This window comes from Colletotrichum lupini, chromosome 10 (assembly GCF_023278565.1).
Source record: "Colletotrichum lupini chromosome 10, complete sequence".
Lineage (NCBI taxonomy): Eukaryota > Fungi > Ascomycota > Sordariomycetes > Glomerellales > Glomerellaceae > Colletotrichum > Colletotrichum lupini.
In genome coordinates, this window is record NC_064673.1 from 768,063 (window position 1) to 787,616 (window position 19,554).

At 52.7% G+C, this 19,554-nt stretch overlaps 6 protein-coding genes across 6 annotated transcripts; 3 read left to right on the forward strand and 3 right to left on the reverse strand.

The window, feature by feature from the left end:
• Positions 1–207: 207 nt before the first annotated feature.
• Positions 208–1,352, reverse strand: CLUP02_17420 (uncharacterized protein; the record flags this gene model as incomplete). The annotated part of the gene is made up of 4 exons (XM_049296330.1): positions 208–597; positions 656–930; positions 986–1,157; positions 1,263–1,352. 4 exons carry the CDS (start codon positions 1,350–1,352, stop codon positions 208–210), a joined length of 927 nt encoding a protein of 308 aa, XP_049137554.1.
• Positions 1,353–1,704: 352 nt separating this feature from the next.
• Positions 1,705–2,322, forward strand: CLUP02_17421 (uncharacterized protein; the record flags this gene model as incomplete). Its single annotated transcript, XM_049296331.1, has 1 exon — positions 1,705–2,322. One exon carries the CDS (start codon positions 1,705–1,707, stop codon positions 2,320–2,322), a length of 618 nt encoding a protein of 205 aa, XP_049137555.1.
• A 367-nt stretch (positions 2,323–2,689) lies between these two features.
• CLUP02_17422 (uncharacterized protein) lies at positions 2,690–4,613 on the reverse strand (the record flags this gene model as incomplete). The annotated part of the gene is made up of 10 exons (XM_049296332.1): positions 2,690–2,813; positions 2,910–2,972; positions 3,105–3,185; positions 3,239–3,311; positions 3,380–3,611; positions 3,667–3,736; positions 3,817–3,953; positions 4,070–4,150; positions 4,194–4,300; positions 4,460–4,613. The coding sequence occupies 10 exons, from the start codon at positions 4,611–4,613 to the stop codon at positions 2,690–2,692; spliced, it is 1,122 nt and encodes a 373-aa protein (XP_049137556.1).
• A 4,097-nt stretch (positions 4,614–8,710) lies between these two features.
• On the forward strand, positions 8,711–11,995 carry CLUP02_17423 (RNA recognition domain-containing protein; the record flags this gene model as incomplete). Its single annotated transcript, XM_049296333.1, has 1 exon — positions 8,711–11,995. One exon carries the CDS (start codon positions 8,711–8,713, stop codon positions 11,993–11,995), a length of 3,285 nt encoding a protein of 1,094 aa, XP_049137557.1.
• Positions 11,996–12,738: 743 nt separating this feature from the next.
• CLUP02_17424 (helicase associated domain-containing protein) lies at positions 12,739–18,650 on the reverse strand (the record flags this gene model as incomplete). The annotated part of the gene is made up of 10 exons (XM_049296334.1): positions 12,739–12,981; positions 13,048–13,123; positions 13,172–15,886; positions 15,938–16,625; positions 16,691–17,459; positions 17,492–17,776; positions 17,842–18,192; positions 18,253–18,378; positions 18,441–18,527; positions 18,591–18,650. 10 exons carry the CDS (start codon positions 18,648–18,650, stop codon positions 12,739–12,741), a joined length of 5,400 nt encoding a protein of 1,799 aa, XP_049137558.1.
• Positions 18,651–19,008: 358 nt separating this feature from the next.
• CLUP02_17425 (uncharacterized protein) lies at positions 19,009–19,394 on the forward strand (the record flags this gene model as incomplete). Its single annotated transcript, XM_049296335.1, has 3 exons — positions 19,009–19,036; positions 19,071–19,127; positions 19,216–19,394. 3 exons carry the CDS (start codon positions 19,009–19,011, stop codon positions 19,392–19,394), a joined length of 264 nt encoding a protein of 87 aa, XP_049137559.1.
• Positions 19,395–19,554: the final 160 nt, after the last annotated feature.

A 19,554-nucleotide genomic window follows, 5' to 3' on the forward strand; every position in this document is an offset into this window, starting at 1 on the left:
TATGTATGCAATAGAAATAGGATATCCCGTGGTATAATGCTGACCTTTTTTCGACAACCGCCTTTGAACCCCACTCCACCGCAACCGCTCATTAACATTCATTTAGTCATAATTCATATAGTGGAAGACATCCGCTTGCACTGCTCATCTGCTTGAGATGGGCCAGTCGAAAAGACAGGCATGGCGAATGCCTCGGTGAACTGCCTCTCACTCGAAACGCCTGGGTGACTGGCGCGGCAACATGTCTTCGTACCTTCTCGACTTCATCTCCAGCTCCGAGTGATTCTTGTCTTTGATTCCAATGAAACCTCCAGTGTAGTCTCTTCCGGAGCCAGGCATTGGGCCCGAAATTTGCATAGACTTTGTACGATTCTTTGGTCGTCTGATGAGAAGCCACAGGGCCAAGGCGATGGCTAGGACACCTACACCTGCTCCCACTCCGATACCTATCTTAGCAGATGAAGAGAGGCCTGCCGCATCGCTCTCTAGATTGTCCGCTCCGGTCTCCGAGGCTGAGCCGGATTGCGATGGGCGAGCTCCGGTAGATGTCGACGTCGACCTCGAAGAGGTTGAGGACAATGACCTGGTAGATGTGGCCTGGAATGAGTAAGTCAGTGCTAGAGACATCATCAGAGACTGAAAACATTAAGCTTACGAGGGTGGTCGGAACTGCAGTCGACGGCTGGAAGGCCTGAGCAGTATCAGTGACAGGGTTACTAGAGGTTTCCGATGGAGTTGTTTTGGCGACTTCAGAGGAAGTGGGAGTCTCGGCGGCGCTGGGTTTCGGCGGCTCGCTCAAGCTTGATGGCAACGGAGGCGGCTGAGAAGTCGACGGCAGCACCGCCGGGGGTGTTGTCTGCTGAACGGCGGGTGTAGAAGCCGGCGGATTTGACGCAGGCGGTGTCGAAGCAGGAGGTGCTTGCGTAGCAGCTATCATGGAAAGTCAGTGACGTCTCAACTAGATCAGGGAAAGAAGTTGCCTCACTTGCACATAGACCCGCGACATATTCATTGACTTTGGGTGCTACATCTGCGGCGCATGATTGCGAGGCGCAATCGCGAACACCAAACACGAAGTCTTGTTGTTTACAGAGGCAGGCATTGTCTCCAGAGGCGCAACCAAATCCTTTGGCAATGACATTGTTGACACAGGTAATCTGCAGGGCAAGAGCGTGTTAGTCCTTGATGCTCGCTCAGCTTTCTAGAAATGTGTCTTATTGCAGCCAATCATGTCTCTGAATGATTATTTCGGCAAGACTTACACCACATGGTGGCAATGAATCCAGTTGCGCGCAGACATTGCCAAGAAGGGCCGTAATGACGAAAGCCCGAAACCAGAATCGACGTCTCATGATGAGAATGGTGAACGTAAGTGCGACAGAATACTTGATGTTATTAACGTCAACTGAAGTGTCTTGGAGACAAAATTTCGGCGCGTCACTCTCTGGAACCTCCTAACACCTGTTGCGCATAAGACCGGATCTTTTAGAGTGTCGCACAGAACATCATGATCTGTCTCGAGTTCAAGTGGTTGGTGAGGTACTCCGGCACGGCGCAGATATTCGTATGGAAATAGGACGTTCGTTGCGTGGCGCGAAATAGGCTCAGAGAGAACGTGTGAGACTGCTCGGCAGACGGTCAAGGTGACTAAAGAGGCGACGAAGCTGACAAAAGAACGCGAACCCCCAAGACTGAGTGAGGTAGATGGCTGAAGTGATCTGGGCCAAGACTGGCGGCAGATGGTCGACGTCGCGAGAGAGGGGGAGAGAGAGAGAGAAAGTCAGGTCAAGTCGAGTTGGATGGACTTGCAGCGGGAGGGGGCGGGAGAAGCGAAACAAGTTGACCAAAGCTGGAATGGAAGATAAACGGTCAAGGCGAAGTGGGAGGAATGGAAGAGAAAAGCCAGCGTGGGACGAACTGGGGAGAAAAGCTGAAGAAGATTCCGAATGGGCAGAAGAGAAGAAACAAGGCACAGAGCGAGGAGAAAAGAAGGGAAGAAGCTCGCAGGTGAGGTTCCGGGGGAATGAGAAGGGAGCGGGGAGTGAGGGTAATATTTCAGATTTAGAGAGGGAGGAGGGATATTGCCGTATTGAAGAAGGAACACGGTCCTACTCCCACACCCACATATCCCTCGCACTTGCACTTACACTGGCAGTCCAGGGAGGGACTACCTTGCCTCCACAGAGAGAGCAGTGCAACTTACCTTACCACGGTGGCTTACCCACATGCAGAAAGGACGGGAGGACGTGGGCCAGAAGTCATGGCAGGGGCCAACCGATCCGATGGGATCATGGGATGGAAGGCACTGTTGGCCCCGTATGAGATGCACGGGGCTGCCCTGGTTCATGAGCAAAGAATCCAGATACATCATCGGACGAGGAAATCAGAACAGAGAGCCATGTCACTCATGACGAGGGGCATTCCTTCCTCCTTTTGTCAAGAACAGGGGAAAGGGGGTGGGGAGAGAAATAGAAGGGGACCAAAGAGGCACGAGCACAGGCAGGAGGCTGTGAAGACAGCCCGGGGTTTCCCTCTGGTGCAAGTGCGACGTTGGCAGTTGACAGCCCGTGGACCTTGTCGCGTCCACGTTAAATTAGTACAGTCGCGTCAAATAGAGGTATAGACGGAGACGTGTTCAACTATTTATCTTCTCTGTCGGTTTTAATGGCATCCGACGTGTTGCGTACCTTTAATGTATAAAGTCTGGAGTCAGCAGACCCATACCCAAGGTCGACAAGGTAAGTTGCGGCAGATGAATAATGATGGTGACAGGCGTGTCGGGCCAATTGCTGGCTGATACTGGATAGTCCTCTCTAAACTCTGCAGAGGAAAGCTAAGGTAGGTAGGTACCTTACTTTTTACTTGTACTTCCTCAAGGAAGCAGGTAGACAAAAGTGACGGACACGCACCTTAACTGGCAAGTATCTTGATGCGAGGGGTGGACGGGTTTGAGAAGGGAGCAGGCCCGGGTGCTTTCCAGGTTGGTTGAGGTAAACTCAGGTAATCCCTTACCTGAGGTAGGCACCCTTGGCACCTTACCTTATTCACCTCAGGGCAACGTAGACTGGAACGAGGAAAAGGAAGGAGAGGCCCCGACGGTCTACCTTAGTATGGCTGCATCATGCTCTTGCATGTCCTTGTCTTTCTCGTCTTTTGGCTTTTTAACACGATCAACCTGCGCATACCTAGAGCATCACCGCAAAAGCTGCGTCATCCGATGATTCAACAAAAGACGCACATGGGATCCAGATTCCCATCCGAGGTCAGGCAAAATTGAAGCGGGAGACTCTTGGCCTTTTCGTCACCCTTGACTTGTTATGTGTACGTACTACGTAGTACGGTGTACCTACGAGGCTAAGTTCCCGTCGAGGCAAGTCACATCGGCGGCTCGCCATGGATTCTGGTGGAGGATCCCCAACTGGGCCTGGGCCCGATCTGAGGGAGACTACCACGTACTCTGAGTCTGTGCCGCGAGCTGCCATGCCAGGATGAGCCCGCTTTGACAGGGGTTGCGGAAATGGAAATGGGGGTCCAGGGATGACGTTCAATGGAGGGGGAGGCCCGGTAAATGGCAAAGACGACTCAGCCGTACATCCACTCTTCTTGGTGAGCTATTCGCACAATCCGGACGTGAAGTTTCCATGTCCAATTCCCTCGTCACAATACTTTCGACGGACTACTGAGTAAGAATGATGGGAACAATACGGCAGGTCGAGTTTGCGGCGCATAACGTTGGCTCATGTTTGCACATCAAAGTAGCGCTGATATAGGTGTGCCGCCGTGGGGTTGCACCTGCGTCGTCCTATTAAATCTTACAGATCGTCCGAAGCTATTCTTGAAGAATAAGCCACGCACGAATTCGGCCCCGTCTCTAACAGGACCTTGTCGGATTGTTGGCGAACGCTGGCCCCATCCGACCCCAACGACCTGCTATTTGCCTGGTCGTCCGATCCCTAGTCGTAGTCGCAGCCAGGGGTTGGTTGGCTGGATAGGAATTGCTTGTAGTTGCGACACGGGGCACAGTCAAAGCCCCCTCGCGCGACGTGCCCCAGCTAAAGACTACCTAAACGAAGGTTGGCGGCAGATTGGTGGAAAGGGGGCGAATCCAGCCTGTGAACTGCGCTTTTTGTCCTCTTGGCCGATGAGGGGTCTACAACGGTCAAGCACGTGCCTAGGTACCTACACTCATCGACCGCTTTCATCTGTCGTTGGTTCCGAGGCTGATCTGCGCTAGGCAGGTCGTGTATCTTGCCGCCGCAAGCCGCCGCAAGCCACCGCACATCAACCGCTTCACCATAGACTTAGGGAGGCACGGAAGATAGGAAAAGGAGACGGCCGCGACGGGCTCGGAGCGCATCGTTCAAAATCCATCCCGACACCCAAGTCCACGGTAAGTAAGGTAGAATGCTACAAGACTTCCTTTTCCGATCTATTCGCTTAGCCTGTGCGCACTGCGCACCATGATACGAGGATTCCGTCGTCATCCAACAAGGGAACATGACTGCAGCATGACAAACCGGGTGCCCGAAAAGGAAAGCAGGAACCTGGGAGTTCCATGTTCCATCGGGCTGCATGAACTGCGGATGCCGGTGCGGCACTCCCGTCGCCGGCATGGGGACCTGGACGGCCTTACTTAAGGCACCTTGGTCTCCATTCCTCTCTTCCATTGCCCTGGAAGTACCTTATGTAAGCTGTCATCCGACAGTGCTGACAGGACCAATGGGTTTCTAACTACTAACCTTAAGCAAGTTGCTATACCCAGACCCCAAACCTGTGCCGCTTACCTACTTGACTGGTCGTAAGGAACGCGCTGAATGCCAATCCCATGCAAGGTAACCTGGGCTCAAAGACAAACGTTCTATGAATAAATGTTAACGACGTTGTGAGGTACCAACATGAGATAAGTTGAAAAGTTTGTGAGCTCGAGCTGAGGGTGTTTTCGTATTCAACCAACAGCATTCTTCCGATCCTGTTCGTTCCCACCAAACGCATGTTATCCTCAGCGTCCGTATGCCTTCCCTCGCACCGCAGTCCCGGAGACTTGCGCGTCTACCGCCGGTTACTTGGCCTCAACCGCTGGCCCTTGCGCAGAATATTCGAATGGGCAGACAGAACGAAGTACCGCTGTCATGACCCCTCGCTCCCCTGTTTCAGCGCTCTCCTGAGTCGGAACGGGAAGCCTCTATCCACACACTCAGCGGCCTGGAGCCCTGGACAGTGCTTGCCAAATCTCTCGGCTTTTCCGTTGCTGCACTTGACCCTCACTTTCTTGCTGCTAACTCCAAGATACGGAGCACAGCCGGAACAATACGCCTGCCCAAGGCGTAGGCCATTCTCTGTCGCCGCCGTATCATGGTTACAACCGGTACCTATGGAGGCATCTCCAGAAGTTCACTCATTCTTTTCAAACGTACACATTCGACTGCGAAAGCCCCATAACAGCTAGGCCATATTCAAATGTCGAACAGCTTGCCCTGTCGCTTGCCGCATTCTCCGCTTGCTTCTTTCTGCCCCTTCATCTTGACCTGAACATGGCTTTGCCGTCGATAAATGGACTCGCTTGTCGCGAATTCATGCGCCTCGCGGCATCACGGCTACTGGCAAACAAGGCTACATCTCGATGGCAATAATTCGGCTGTTCTGCTATATGTGGCTTGCGTTGCCTAGGATAGACATCCCCTGCGCATAAATCAGAAGGGGCGCGCTGTAACAAGCACCACAAAAGTGGAGCTTTTCTTCTTCTTTTCTTCTTCTTTCTTTCTTGACGACCGCCTGCCCGAAATCTTCAGGGTTCTCCATTGCGGTCTCATGTTGATGGCTGAGCCAACTTGTCGTTCCGGCTCTCGTTGCTTCGCGACTGCGTAACGGTGTGAAGATACTGATGACTGGTTCTGCTATTCAAGTTCTCCGTCACCAGATCTCTTGAGGCCCGGTCATATGGCAGAAAGACACAGTGATGCCCTTAGTTGGATATTCTGTTTCCTAGCACAGCTGCCAACTTGATGCAGATAAACATGGGCTTATCAGAATGTTCGTGGCGGTAGACTGAGTAGGATGTCATATTCGCTCTATGAGTAAATCAGACAGCTTCGCGAAATCTTCACAGTCGTGTAGCTGATCTCGTTGGGCTGAGACGGCGCCGGAGTGCCCGTCTTCGTCACTACTGACTCCGCTAAACCGGACCACGGCTCCGGCGTTGTAGACTGACAGGTCATTGGGTGACGGAATGCATCAACAGATCCCATGTCTCTACGTTTCATAACTACCTCTGCCTCTATCGATATCTCAACTTAATGCCCCAAATTACACTTATTCCCTCTTTATTCGATGATATTCTCTACAACATCCTCAAAGTAACGGTACCTCGGCGAGACTGTGACAACAGGGAAAATCGGAACGGTATTGGAAAGAGGGTTAATCATATGCTGACTAGCTGTCATTTTACCACCCGCCCGAGTGACAGTCGTACTAAACCAGCATACAGCGAATACATCTACAGGCGTCGATTGCATATCACGTGGTTTCATAGTGGTGGGAAGTCAAAGTTTAGAAGCCGTTGACGGGTATGCTGTCGAGACTCAAGTGTCAGATCCGGACTCGGAGTTCATTCCGGTGCCGAGACTGATCGGAGCCGGCTGACCACACATCAGAGTCTAGACTTCTGACTTAGGCGACTTACAGATAGACTCGCGTAAATTGCGGGCTAAGGCCCTTGAGGGCTAAGGCAAGTACCCGTAAGCAGCACTGGTACGACTTTTTGAGTAAGCTCATGACTCCATTGAGTCCATTCCGCAAGGTAGGGAGACTAGCGCTGGAGATCACTACGAATGCTATGAATAGCTGGGCTCAAGTGCTTTGAAAATAGCGATGCTTAGTTCACGATCATGATGGCCGATTCGACCAGCAAAACGTGCATAGAAAGGGGGAGACATCGGCTGTACCTGGAAATGTACTCGGAGCCAGAAATAAGACGCATGGAAGGAAACACAAGAGTTGGAAAAACCCAGCAGGTCAAGAGCCTCTTGGGCGTCGCATCATTCTCGCGGCACATCGGCATGACCTCACCAATGCCAAGCCCACTGGCCTCGCCAGCGGCTTGGTGTCTTACTCCTCAGCCATCTGAAAAACGGCTAAACAGCCGGGCAAGGCAAACGAGATAAAGTTCAGCCCCTTTGGAAAATTCTTACCAAAAGTTTACTTAACATCTTATTTGTACGGCGATAAGGACTGTTGCCCGGCCGGCCGTGTCCATTCATCAGAATATAACAGCCGGGCTTCGGCGTAGTATTGCTCCGGGAATAGGCGGGCTCTGGTTCTTCCTCCCCACAAGATGTGCCCGGCATTCCACTTCTCATCTCAATTCAGCTGATCAGGGACGCGCTGGTGACCTATTGCGTGGGCGTGAGGTAAGCTAAGTATTGGTTCGAGCTACATGTATCGACAAGTCTGCGAGAGTGTGCGGAAAATGAACACGAGGCAGGACTGGGCGGTTCGTGTAGTTTCGCTGTGGTTTTCCCTCGTTCTCAACCTCTCGATACCCCGGCCTCTATGAGCTTCCCGCAAGTTATGTTGACGCTCGCTTTCGCAAAGCATGCAAACCAGTAAGATGACTTTACCTTGCCTCAATTGGCCGTGATTGGGTCCGTGTCTTCGATCTATGGCGTTTCCTTACATAAGAGTCCTGGGCGTTCACGGTACCTTCACCTAGGAGAGTCCCAATGTCCAAGGTTCCGTGCGACCATGAATGAGACGTCGCAGCAGTCGATGTCTTCAAGTATGCTTAAGCATAAGCAAGTCGGCTGGGCAATTGGTACCAAGCCTAGGGCTTGACTCTTACTAGAATGCATCATCCCAGTTTGTGTAAGGTACACATCGGCAAGTTTAGCAGTACAGTAGAGTAACCAGGCAGTATCGACACTGAGCTTACTCGACTTTGGAATGCTACAACCTTCGTATCATATGGAAATGTAGAAAATGAACCAGAGGACAACTCAGTAAATGAGGATAATGGGCATTTTCCACCGCAAAAGAAGATTTTATGACTGCCAGTTGCAGCTCCAAGTTCCACTAGCGCTCCTTCTCGTCCTTGTCGTTTTTCGCGGTAGGTACCTGAGGTACCCGTGTACTTGCCGACAACGCCCAAGGTACCCCAACCAATTAACGTACCTGCTGTATTGTTTTGCTCACAGCCTGGTAGGTACCAAGCAAAGACGGAAAGAAAAAAAAAAGGGGAGAGAGCAAGGCGGCCGGGCTGAATAGACATTGCTTGCCTACGTGCCCGCCCTGTCTCGTACCGGCGCAAAGGTTTCCATTTTGCTGTTGACCACGTTTTAATTTTCAATCCGTTCTCGTCGTTGCTGCTGGCCAACACTGTATTTCTCCTTTTGCGAGGAACTAGAGCCGCAGTCTGTGTCGCTGCCGCTACCGCGACTTCAATTCTTCGATTGCGAATACTCATCGTTGCTAGCAGCTTCCGAAGCTCGTACACGCGCCGACCGTCCAAGCTTGACTTTTCTTCAACAAAACTCGTCGTCCACGTCCCCGTTGACAAACCACACCCACCTCCCCTCGTCGCCGCCGTCGGCATCGCATCATCCTCAATTTTACACCCTCGGTGCATGAGTCTGGCGCAAGCGAACGACTGAACCACACTCTGTGACGACTGCTCCTCCCATGATTCGTCTGTTGACGACCTCACGATTTCTGCAAGATGGCGACCCTGCCGGTAGGGGAGGACAAATGGTTGGATTACGTCGCTGAGAACAGTCGACACGCCAACGATCTAGAGAAGCGCGTTCATGTCATCGAGCTGTTCAAACATGCCGTCGAGGCCGAACCCAACAGCGTCAAAGTCTGGCGCGCATACTGCGATTACTTTTGGTCCCTTTATGTCGACAGTCAGTCTTACGAAGCAGGATGGCCCGACGAGGAACGCCGCATGGGCTGCGAGCTCTTTTCTCTCAACGCTGCCCTCTCGCTATGGCAGCAAGGCTACGAGGCCATCCTATTCCGAATCAACGACAGTCACGAACTTTGGAACCGATGGATATCACTGGAAAGTGGGCTGCTCGCACGCTCGCGCACCGCCGAGGGAATCCGCCGCATCACGTTCCTCTACACCGATCGACTGCAGGTTCCACATGTAACCCGCGACAGTACCATGCAAGACTTTTCCGAGTTTTTATCGACCTATAACAAAGCCGCCTGGGAGGAGACTATGCAGGGAATTACTGCAAATCCAAAATCACAAGAGGCCAAGAAGTTGACCGAGGATCGTGACGACTACGAATTTAAGCTGCGCCAAGCGTCCCGTGAGGGCAAGGACGAAGCTTACCGCAATCTCCTCAGAGGATATCTTGAGTGGGAGTGCGCTCAGAGCAAGAGAAGCAATAAGCAGGCAGAGGCTACGGGTGACCTCTGCCGGGGACTTTACGCCAGAGCCTTGACCGGCACCTTTGCCTTCGACGATACCACCTGGAATGAATATGTCCGCTTTCTATCTACCTCTGGGACATATGCACAATCGCCCCAGGGTATGGTTGATGTTTTGCGTCGGGCTGTTGACCATTGCCCGTGGTCAGGGGCCATTTGGTCGCGCTACATCCTAACCGCTGAAGACGCCAAGCTCCCCTTCAACGAGATCGAGCAGATCAAACACAAGGCGACGAGCAACCCTGAGCTTTATAAGAATGGCATGACGGCGCTCATCGACATGTACGCGGCCTGGTGCGGGTTCCTCAAGCGAAAGGCAATGGATCTGAATGCAACCGACGAGGACGTTGATGTCGCTGATATGGGCTTGCGCGCTGCACTTGAATCTCTTGAGGAGGCCAAACACCGTTACAGCGATAGCTACAGAGGCGATCCTAATTTCCGTCTGGAGCGCATCTACATTCAGTATCTAACCGAGAAGAAACGCAACGTCGACGAAGCGAGAAGCGAGTGGCACAAGCTGGCCGAAAAGCAGCTATATGCCGATAGCTATGACTTCTGGCTGAACTACTACCTTTGGGAAATGATGGTGTTTGCCGCCAACGGCAAAGACCGCAGCCCAACACCGTCCACCGCGGCGATTGGCTTAAGAGTGCCGTCGGTGGCTACAGCTGTCCTCGGAAGGGCCATCAAGCGTAAGAGCTTAGACTGGCCTGAGAGGGTCATTGACGTTTACGTCCAGCACTGCAATGACTACGAGCTCCCCAGTACGGTTCGCATTGCTATTGACACGGTCTACGAATCCCGCAAGGAGGTCGCCAAGCGGCGAGAGAGAGAGGCAGCTCAAGCCGCTGAGTACTATGCTGCTCAGCAAGAACAGCAAAATGCCTATGCAGTTCAAGCGGTGGATGATGACGCGTCTTCCAGCTCTAAGAGGAAGCGGGAAGCGGAGACTGATACAGCCGATGATACTACCAACAAACGACCCAGAAGTGAGGCCACAGAGGCCGAGACAGCCTTGAAGAATCAGAGCCTCAAAAGGGATCGAGAGAACACATCAGTTCTCGTTAGCAACCTTCCTGCGGAAACAACCAAGACCAAAATACGCCAATACTTCAAAGAGTACGGCCACATTGTCGACGTTACGGACCCTGCCATTGACCCTTCAGACAACACCCAGACGGTCATGGTAGAATTCAGGACCCCGGAGGAGGCTCAATCGGCTCTGCTCCGAGACGGGAAATACTTCGGACCGGCCCAAATCAACGTCAAACCCGGAACTGATCTGACCCTCTTCGTCACCAACTACCCGCCCACAGCAGACAAGGCCTACATCGCAAGCCTCTTCAAGGATTGCGGCGAGATACTGAGTATCAGGATGCCCAGCTTGAAGGGTAACGTTCGCCGACGCTTCAGCTACGTGACATTTCGCGATCGTTCGGCTTCTGCTAAAGCAACTGCAAAGCATGGTACTCTTCTCGATGGAAAGTTCAAATTATCGGCCATGTACTCTGATCCGTCCCGTGCGAAGAAGCGTGATGGCGCCATCGAGGAAGGCAGAGAACTTCACGTCACCAATCTCGACCCTGCGGCCAGCGAGGATGACGTCCATAAGGTTTTCGAGAAATACGGAACTGTGAAGCGCGTCAGCATCCCGAAAAACATGGCAGGTAAAGGCCATGGAGCAGCCTATGTTGAAATGGGAACCAAGGAGGAGGCCGAGAAGGCTGCTTCTGGGCTGAACAACGTCAACTTCCGCGGCAACGTCATCGCCGTACAAGTGTCAACACCCAGCATCTACAAGAGGTCAGCGGCTGTTTCGAAAGATGGCGCATCTCCGGCGCCAAGTCGAGATGATGACGGAGACGCGACGATGGGAGACAGCAATGGTGATGCGACTGGCCTTCAAGGTGGGCCAAGTCGCGCCGAGATCGCCTCACGGACCATCGCACTTTTAGATATCCCAGACACTGTCAACGACGCGCGGGTGAAGGAAATTGTTGAGAAGGTGGGGGGCTTCAAGAGCTTCGTTCTCCAGCCTAGTCATGGTGGCGCCAAGATCGAGTTCGAAGACGAACCAAGTGCCGGTCGCGCCATGCTCCAGCTCGACGGCTATGTTTTAGATGGTCGTAAGTTGCGAACCGGATCTGTTGAGGAGCTGAAACGGGCAAAAGGAGAATTCCGGACAGAGAAGATTGTGTACGGTACTGGCGGCAAGAAGCAGACTGACAAGACTGCGGCACCAAAGAAGGCTGGGACCGGCCCTGCCTTTATCCCTCCTTCCACGGCTGTCAAGCGGCCAGTCTTGGGCGGTGCCAAGAGGGGAGGATTGGGTTTTATGCCCAAGGCTTTGAGCGTGAGAGAGGGTGGCCCTGCCGCAAATCCACAACCAGAATCCAAAGTCAATGGCGCTGGTGTGGAAACAGAGACTCGGAAACCGATGAAGAGCAATGCCGACTTCAAGGCTCTGCTTATGTCTACAACTACTACAACTAATGCGCCCAAGGACGGAGAAAGTGTGGGGGAAAATGGCAGTGGTCCGGTCGTGGAAGACCGTCAATAATTACGGCGTTTATGGGAAAATGGTATTATGACTCTTGCATTTGAGTAGGAGTCCTGGCAAACACAGAAACACACACTTATACATATCTTATCATGCCTCAACATCAAAGGGGTTAATATCAAGTGCCTAATGCTCTGTCATCTAATTATTCGACTGACTTGTCCCCCAGCTAGCCTAGGTTCCGTACTTGCGTCTAACTTGATCTGTTTGCTGTACAAGCCATCCTTTGTGATTCGGAACCTTCCACTGATGTGCGGTTGCAAGAGGCAGAGTGTACTTTGCGGAGTGAGGCTAGCGAGACACAAGTACAAGCATCTGTTGTTGGCTTGATAATTACATGTAGTCTGTCATTGTCCACCATACACAAGGCACAGCTGGTGCTCTTTTCAGTGTGCTTGCTGCCTTCCCTCAATGGCTTTCGGTAAAACAGTGCCAGCTATGTTGGCCTCGCGGCCACCCCAAGGACTGTATCCATCAATGGACATGCTATCTCATCCAACTTTGGCTGCTCTGACTCTCCAAATGATTCCCCAGATGAAAAGATGCATGGCCATAGGCGTCGTACAATGTACCGCCTTCGTGTATACAACACATCAGCTAGCAACAGGATCTCCTGGGCCTACAAAGGCAGAAACATCTTGACAGGATCATGCACAAGGCTGCTTGCTTCCTTTCACCCCTCCAGAAGGACGGCCTCCGTGTAGACGGTTATCGCCCTAGGACAAGCGAATGCTGCAAACATTCTATGTTTTGCTGACACTCGCAGTCATGTCCCTTTCTTTATTGGCCTCCTGCGAGAATATCTTTTGCCAGATGGCCAACCATCTTTCATGCTGTGCCGACGGCAGTTTGACGGGCTGCTTAAAGGAGCGAGTGAGGAGCTCGCGAAGCCTGGTGCGGAGGACCTTGATAACGAGCATCGTCTTCCAGTCGGGCAGGGCAAAGCGGCAGCGGTTACCGTCGAGGACGAGCACACCGGAGAACATCTATGTGGGGGGAAAATGGATTAGTTCCTGAAATTGGGCTTCAAGCTTGACAAGGGAGATACTCACGTCCGCTCGGACGTCACCACACAGGAGAGCAATGGCAAAGGGGTCAGCCACCGTCGTCTCATGCGCATGATAAACGCTGTTGGTCTGTTAGCTTCTTGTCTATGCACTTCGTAGGCTGAATAACAAGGAAACTTGCCTTTTCGATTGCATGATGTGGTAGTAAGACAGCCACTTGAGCTCATTGTGTCCCTTGTTGACAGAGGATGGGTGAAGACTGATTGACTGGTTGTTACTGATATTGCGCAGACCTCGGGCTCCCGGGCTTTCCCGCACCAGAAGCTTGGGATAGAAGCTCCATGTGATGACTGCTGTGGTGATGGCATCGTTTTCGCTGTTGATGCTCACGCGTTGGGGAATGTCAAAGAAGCTCTGGTTGCGTCGTCCTCCTCTCGAGTTGGATCCGTAGCGTACTCTATTGAGCGCTCTTCTCTCCTCGTCAGTCAGCATGAGGAAGCCAGAGTCTGCAACCGAGACTAGCAGCTGACCCTTGAGGTCTTCAATATTGGCCAAGGTCTGCTGGCTGAGGAAGTTCTTGCGACAGAACTGGAAGTCCTTGCCACCAGAAGCGGTGTTCGATTGGCATACGCGCTTCCATGCGAGGTAGGCATTATAGACGGTAAGGAGATCTGAATCGCCTCTGCGGAAGCCCTTGCGGACAAGGTCGGCCTGAGCTCGCTGACCGAATGGTGCCGTGAATGGCGATTTGGAGGATAGGATTGCAGCGACTGTGATGGCCATATCCAAGCATTTGAAGATCGCACCCATCAAGATGAGCTTGCCAAGGAAGACATCCAGAGGCAGCCTGGCCAATTGATTACCCAGAGGCGTCAGGTCCTCGGCAGGCGTCAAGGCTCTGACATCAATGAGGGCATCCACAGCGCGGCGGATGTTCTTGGCCGAAGGCGGATCCAAGGCTTCGCTCAGCGTCTCCTCGATGCCGCCGATCTTGCAGATCTTGACGCGGATCGCCAAGTCTTGCAGCGAGAGACGCAGCATCTCGGGAGTTTGCTGGTCGCTCATGACGGCATCGTGCCGGTGTTTTGTAAACATGTGGAAGCAGAGGCCCTCCTGTACACGTCCGGCTCGCCCGCGGCGCTGCTTTGCGTTGGCGCGGGAGATGAAGGTGTCGATGAGGCGGGAGAGCTGTCTTCTCTCGTCAAATCTCATCTCGCGATGCTTGCCCGTGTCGATAACGCAAGTCACGTCAGGGATCGTGATGCCGGTTTCGGCAATGTTGGTTGCTAGCACTATCTTGCGCACGCCGGGAGGCGGCACAAGGAAAGCGGCTTCTTGGTCCTCGGTCGCGATAGTGGAGTGTAGCGGGTAGATGAGCCAGTCGCGCGCAAACGAAGGGTCACCGGAGAGCAGGTCGTTCAGGGTCCGGATTTCTGCGATACCCGGAAGGAAGACTAAGATCGCCTTGCTGTAGGGGATGTACTCGGGCGCGGAGGCAACCTTGGCAATTAGCTGTACAATCAAATCAAAGTCGATTCGATATTCGTCCATCTGGGCAAGGCTGTTCCTGGTCTTGGCGGAGTAGGCTGAAAGATCAGCTCCGACTGTGGACTTGGGTCCTTCGGCTTCCGTCTCGACAACATCATCGTCGAGATCAACCATCTTCTCTTGAGGGTTCTGGCCAACGGTGTAACCGGTTGTTTCAATAGCATCCTCCAGGTACTTGACTTGAACGGGGAATGTACGTCCGGGAACTGTCAGAACAGGCGCTCCGCCGAGGTAATTGGAGAAACGCTCGGCGTCGACTGTGGCTGACATGAGAACCACCTTCAGATCCTTGCGTCTCAGCATTAGCTTCTTCAAGATGATGAGCAAGAAATCACTGTCAATGGACCTCTCGTGAACCTCGTCCAGGACCAGGTGAGTGACCTCCCGAAGATCATTCGAACCTTCCAGCATTCGCATAACGATACCTGTAGTCGCAAAGACTAGCCGGGTCTCGCGAGAAGTGTTGGCTTCGAGACGGATGGAGTAGCCTACCAATGACCTGGGCGTGCCTAGATCATTACGGCCTTCACCGAGCTCTTCACTGACTCTGCGAGCCAACGAGATGGCTGAGATTCGACGCGGCTCAGTGCAAAAGATCTTGCATGGCTTACCTTGGGCCAACTGGTGCTCCAAGAGGAAGGCCGGCACCTGGGTACTCTTGCCACAGCCAGTCTCTCCGCAGATAATGACGACTTGCTCTCTGTCCACGGCATCCGTGACTTGCTGCTTGAAATTCCACATGGGAAGCTGCATGCGAGATTGGAGCATGGTCTGATACCTAGGAGTGTTGATCTTCTGAGCCCAAATATTTTGATAATATTCAGGCCCATTGGACAGACGCTTGGCGGCCTCTTGAGCTGCCTCGTCTTTGTTGTCGTTCTGGTTGCGGGCAGCGGCCCTTCCCCTGAAGGCGTTGGGGAGAATGACGCCATCCTCCAGTTCCTGATCCTGTCTTTGGCGCACAAGAGCCCGTAACTCTCTAATTGCCTCTCGGTCTTTTGAGTCCAGCTGGCTTTTTCTGGCTTCTGCAAGCTCATCCCATAACTCACGCCATACATGAGGCAACCTCATTCCGACCTTCTCTTCCTTTGCTGAGGTGCCGAAGATGTAGAACAAGGCCCACGTTGCGACGTATGCTTCCGACTGTTTCTTGTCGGGAGTGGCGATGGACTTCATGCTGAAGCTGAAGCTTGACGGAATATTGACGACGTCAACTGTATCGTCCTGAGATGCGGATGGGACCTCCTGGGGCTTTGCCCAGGTGATGGAGACAGAGTGACGGTTAGCAAAAGGAACTTCTGAAATGAGGCGGTAGTTGATCCTCGTGGAGGCGTCCCTGAAACAAAGTCAGCATGAGTATCAAGCATCAGTGATTGAAATGCCATACCTCGCTCTGCAGGCCTCTTCCAAAGCCCGCATAGGGGAGACACCGGTCCATTTTCCGAAATCCCGAATGGTAATCTTGACGCCGTCTGTGCCGTTAAGCACCGTGCTTGATTTGCCCGTGGCGTCTACTTCGGTGACAGGCAGATTGGCAAAGAGATCACCAAGACCGCCATCGTCGTCGTCGTCGTTCTGGGCCAGAATCTCAGCAGCGATACGCTCGGCCTCGTCGTTGATGTCTCCATCAGAAGATCCAGATGCTTCGGTGACCGCCTTTGGAGGCTCCTTCTCCTTTTCCTCCTGGGCTTGTTGCTTTTTTGCGGCTGCAAACTCTTTCTCCAAGACCACCTTCTTGGTCTTCCACTCTTGCTCCGCAGCAAACTTGTCGAAGAGGACGTCCTTCTCGATCCTCACAATCTTGGCGCGGAGCTCGGCTTGCAGATCTACCCCGTCACTTGCCTCAAATTTGTTGCTGTTCTGCTTTCGTTTTCCTTGTTGACTTTTCTCAAGCTCAAATAATTTGATCTTTGTTTCGAGATAAACAGGAACCAGCTCATCTGGCTCAATGTCAATGTCGCAAGTCACCACGGCCTTCTTCTTGTTGCCGTTTTTGGATGCTTGACCAGGCTTCTGGCGTCCATCAGGTACAGGAGTTGTGGCTCCTGAAGGCAAGGGGCTCTCAGCCGGTGTATCTGACGAGTCTGGTCAGTTTTGCTTCTTTGGCAAGGGCTTTGAATTTCACAAAATCGTAGCTTACCTAACTGTCTAACGCTCTTGTTCCCTCGACCCTCGTAATCAGGCAACTCATCACTTGGACACTCTCTCGCCAGCCAGTCAAGGGCTTCTTCAAGACCCCAAAGGCTATCTTTGGTGAAAGATGGAATGTTCGGCGCAATGTCAAGAATGTGCCGCATCACAGCCTGAACTCGTTCCTCTGGAAAACCAACACTAGCGAGTGTCTGTTGAAGTGTCCATAGCTTGATGGTCATATCCTCTTCCGGCAGCAACTTTCCATTCGCAGAGGTCTCTGTAGATACACTTGACGATGCAAAGCGGCTCTCGGCTTGAATCAGATCAAGGACCTGGTCCATCAACTCCTGAGGCAACCACTTCCTCGAGTTGACAGTGTCGGCTTGGCCTCTGAGCAGGCGGCGATCAGTCTCAAGCCTGGTGCGCTGGCGTTGAGCATCCCGCTTGGTCTTTTGCGCATACTTTTCCACCATGAGCTGCAATTCGGACTCGTCAAGTTGCTTTTCAAACTCCTCGGGGCTCAGTTCCGCCTTGGCAGCTTTGTCACCAGCACCATTGGTGGAAGACTGAGGATCAGTTGACGGGGCATCCGATTTGGAACTAGCATCCGGAGCGACAGTGGCAGCCCGGGCCGCAGCAGCGGCATCGGCTCCTTCAGCGGGTTCGGTCCGAGGCTTGGATGATGCAACGGAGGTGGTGGCGAAGCCTCTGGCCGGGTTGGCGGCGGGCTTCTTCTTCTTCTTTGCACCGGCCATGATAAGGTCGGTAGGGTGAAGCTGAAGAAGGAGATGGAGGTATCAGTTGCGACTAGCAACCGGTCCGAGTTTTGTGAGTCTGCAAAATGTCGAAAGCAAGATTGGTGGCGTCCAAAAATCCGAGTGTGAGGGCTGCTTAGTGAGAAGCAACCAGTTTGGGGTATGAGTTCAGGTTGGAGAATCAGTCGAAGAAACGGGAAGGACTGGAGAGGGAGCCGAGCCGAGAGGCGAAGGCGGAGACGGAGGCGGAAAATGAAGGGTCCAAGGACCGGAAGGGGGCGGTAGGAAGGCAAAGACTGGTGAAGCAGCCGGAGATGGCGTTGAATCCTCCTGAGGTCCTATCATGAGTGAGCAAGAATATATGGTTGAGTGTGTGAGGCAAGTGAGCGCAAACCAAGCACACTCCGGGATGAAGGTGACAATAATTACCTGGTAGCTTGGTGTGTGAGGCGATTTGAGTGTGGTAGAGTAGGCAGGCAAGGTAGAGTGATGTCAACGGTGTGGCTGGGCTCCTAGCATTGTCAGGGTTGATAAATGGCCCTGGCAGAATTGCTTGCAAGAGGCGGGGCGAAGGCGAGGTAAGGTAGTGAGTGCAACGCGTAAAGCACCTCAGTGAGTGGGTGTTTGTGAGTGAGTGAGCCCAAAGAGAGTGTGTCTCTGCCGCAAAGTCGGGTGTCGGGTGCCTGCCTGGCACACTGGGCGCCAAATTTTGGATGGAGTGACAGGCCGTCGGTGGTATTGGGAATTGGCAAGGCTAAGGTGGATTTGAGGTTGCTAAAACGTGGCCTACGCTACCATGTCTGGCTGGATCCACGAAATAGTAGAGGACGGGATAAATGATGGATGATGATGATGATGTATTTGTGAGGAGATACTCTGGTAAGTAGATGGGTAGGCAGCAGGTGTCTCCGGTAGCTTTTGAGCTGATACGGGTTCCTCTCTACCTACTGTTCAGTTGGTATGCTGCACTGCACGTGGCTTATAATTCAGATAGGTCGCGACATGCAAAGGTAATGATTTTGCGCCCAAGGCCAAACCGAACAACAACCACCGATGAAAGTCTGGAAGATGCTCAGGTCCCATCAGGTACTAAATGGTGGGGGATCCAGCAAAACCTACCTACCCAACCGACCTTAATAAGTCAGGCAGTACGTAGGAGTAAGACTGGGCAGTTTTTCTGTGGAGAATAAGGTACTTTCCTCTCTTTTCCATTGTGGCTGGAGTGTGTGAAAGACGGGAAAATTCAATATTTTCCCTCCTCTTTGAGTCAGACCGGTCAGTAACAATCCCCTAACTTCTGTGGCTCCCTAGCAGATACCTGGGCATTGCCTTGAGCTAGGGCTTCATGGGAGCTGCCCCTGCGTCACCAGTCAAGGTTCTGAGAGAGCTCCAGCACGCTGAATTGTGCCCGTGGTGGCAGAGAAGTAAGAAATGCATTGTCTGCATCACAAGACGAGTGATTGTATGATGGTTCGGGGGGACGTAGAGACAGGCAAATTTATCTTCGTCGAGAGCTGAGCCTACCGAGATAGAGATTGTATCATAACCTTACCTCAGGTCATCTCTGATAATGGAAGCAAACGAACGCATGGCTATTGGTGAGTCTGGATGAGCCATCATGAGTGATCGTAGCCGCTGGTCAAGCACCTCTGCCCCGCCACGACGAGCTGGAACCTCCCACCTACATTAGTCGCTGCGTATCAAAGGGCAGGTACTTTGTACATATCTGAGGTGGGATAACTGATACCATGGTCACCGCCTGCCTCATATGGATCAGCAACCCCTCCACCCCATTCGATTCGGTCGCCGGGCCACACAACCCTACCCAAGTACCTGAACTTCAGGTACCTCATCCGTCAAGCTGCGTTCGGCAGAAAAAGTATTCCCACTGGACTGAGGTTTAAGGAGGGCGGCACAACTGCAAATAATCCCAGCCCAGTGCTAAAGTACCTGTAAGGTGACCTGACCTGACCCTATCCGCTTGCACCGTACCCAACTGCATCAACGGCTACTTCGAGGTACCACTCTCTCCGCTGCCTGACAATTTGTGCCAACGGCGAACCTCTCGTTTGTTTCTGCCTCTTATTTCACTTCATCACCACCTCACTCCTCTGCT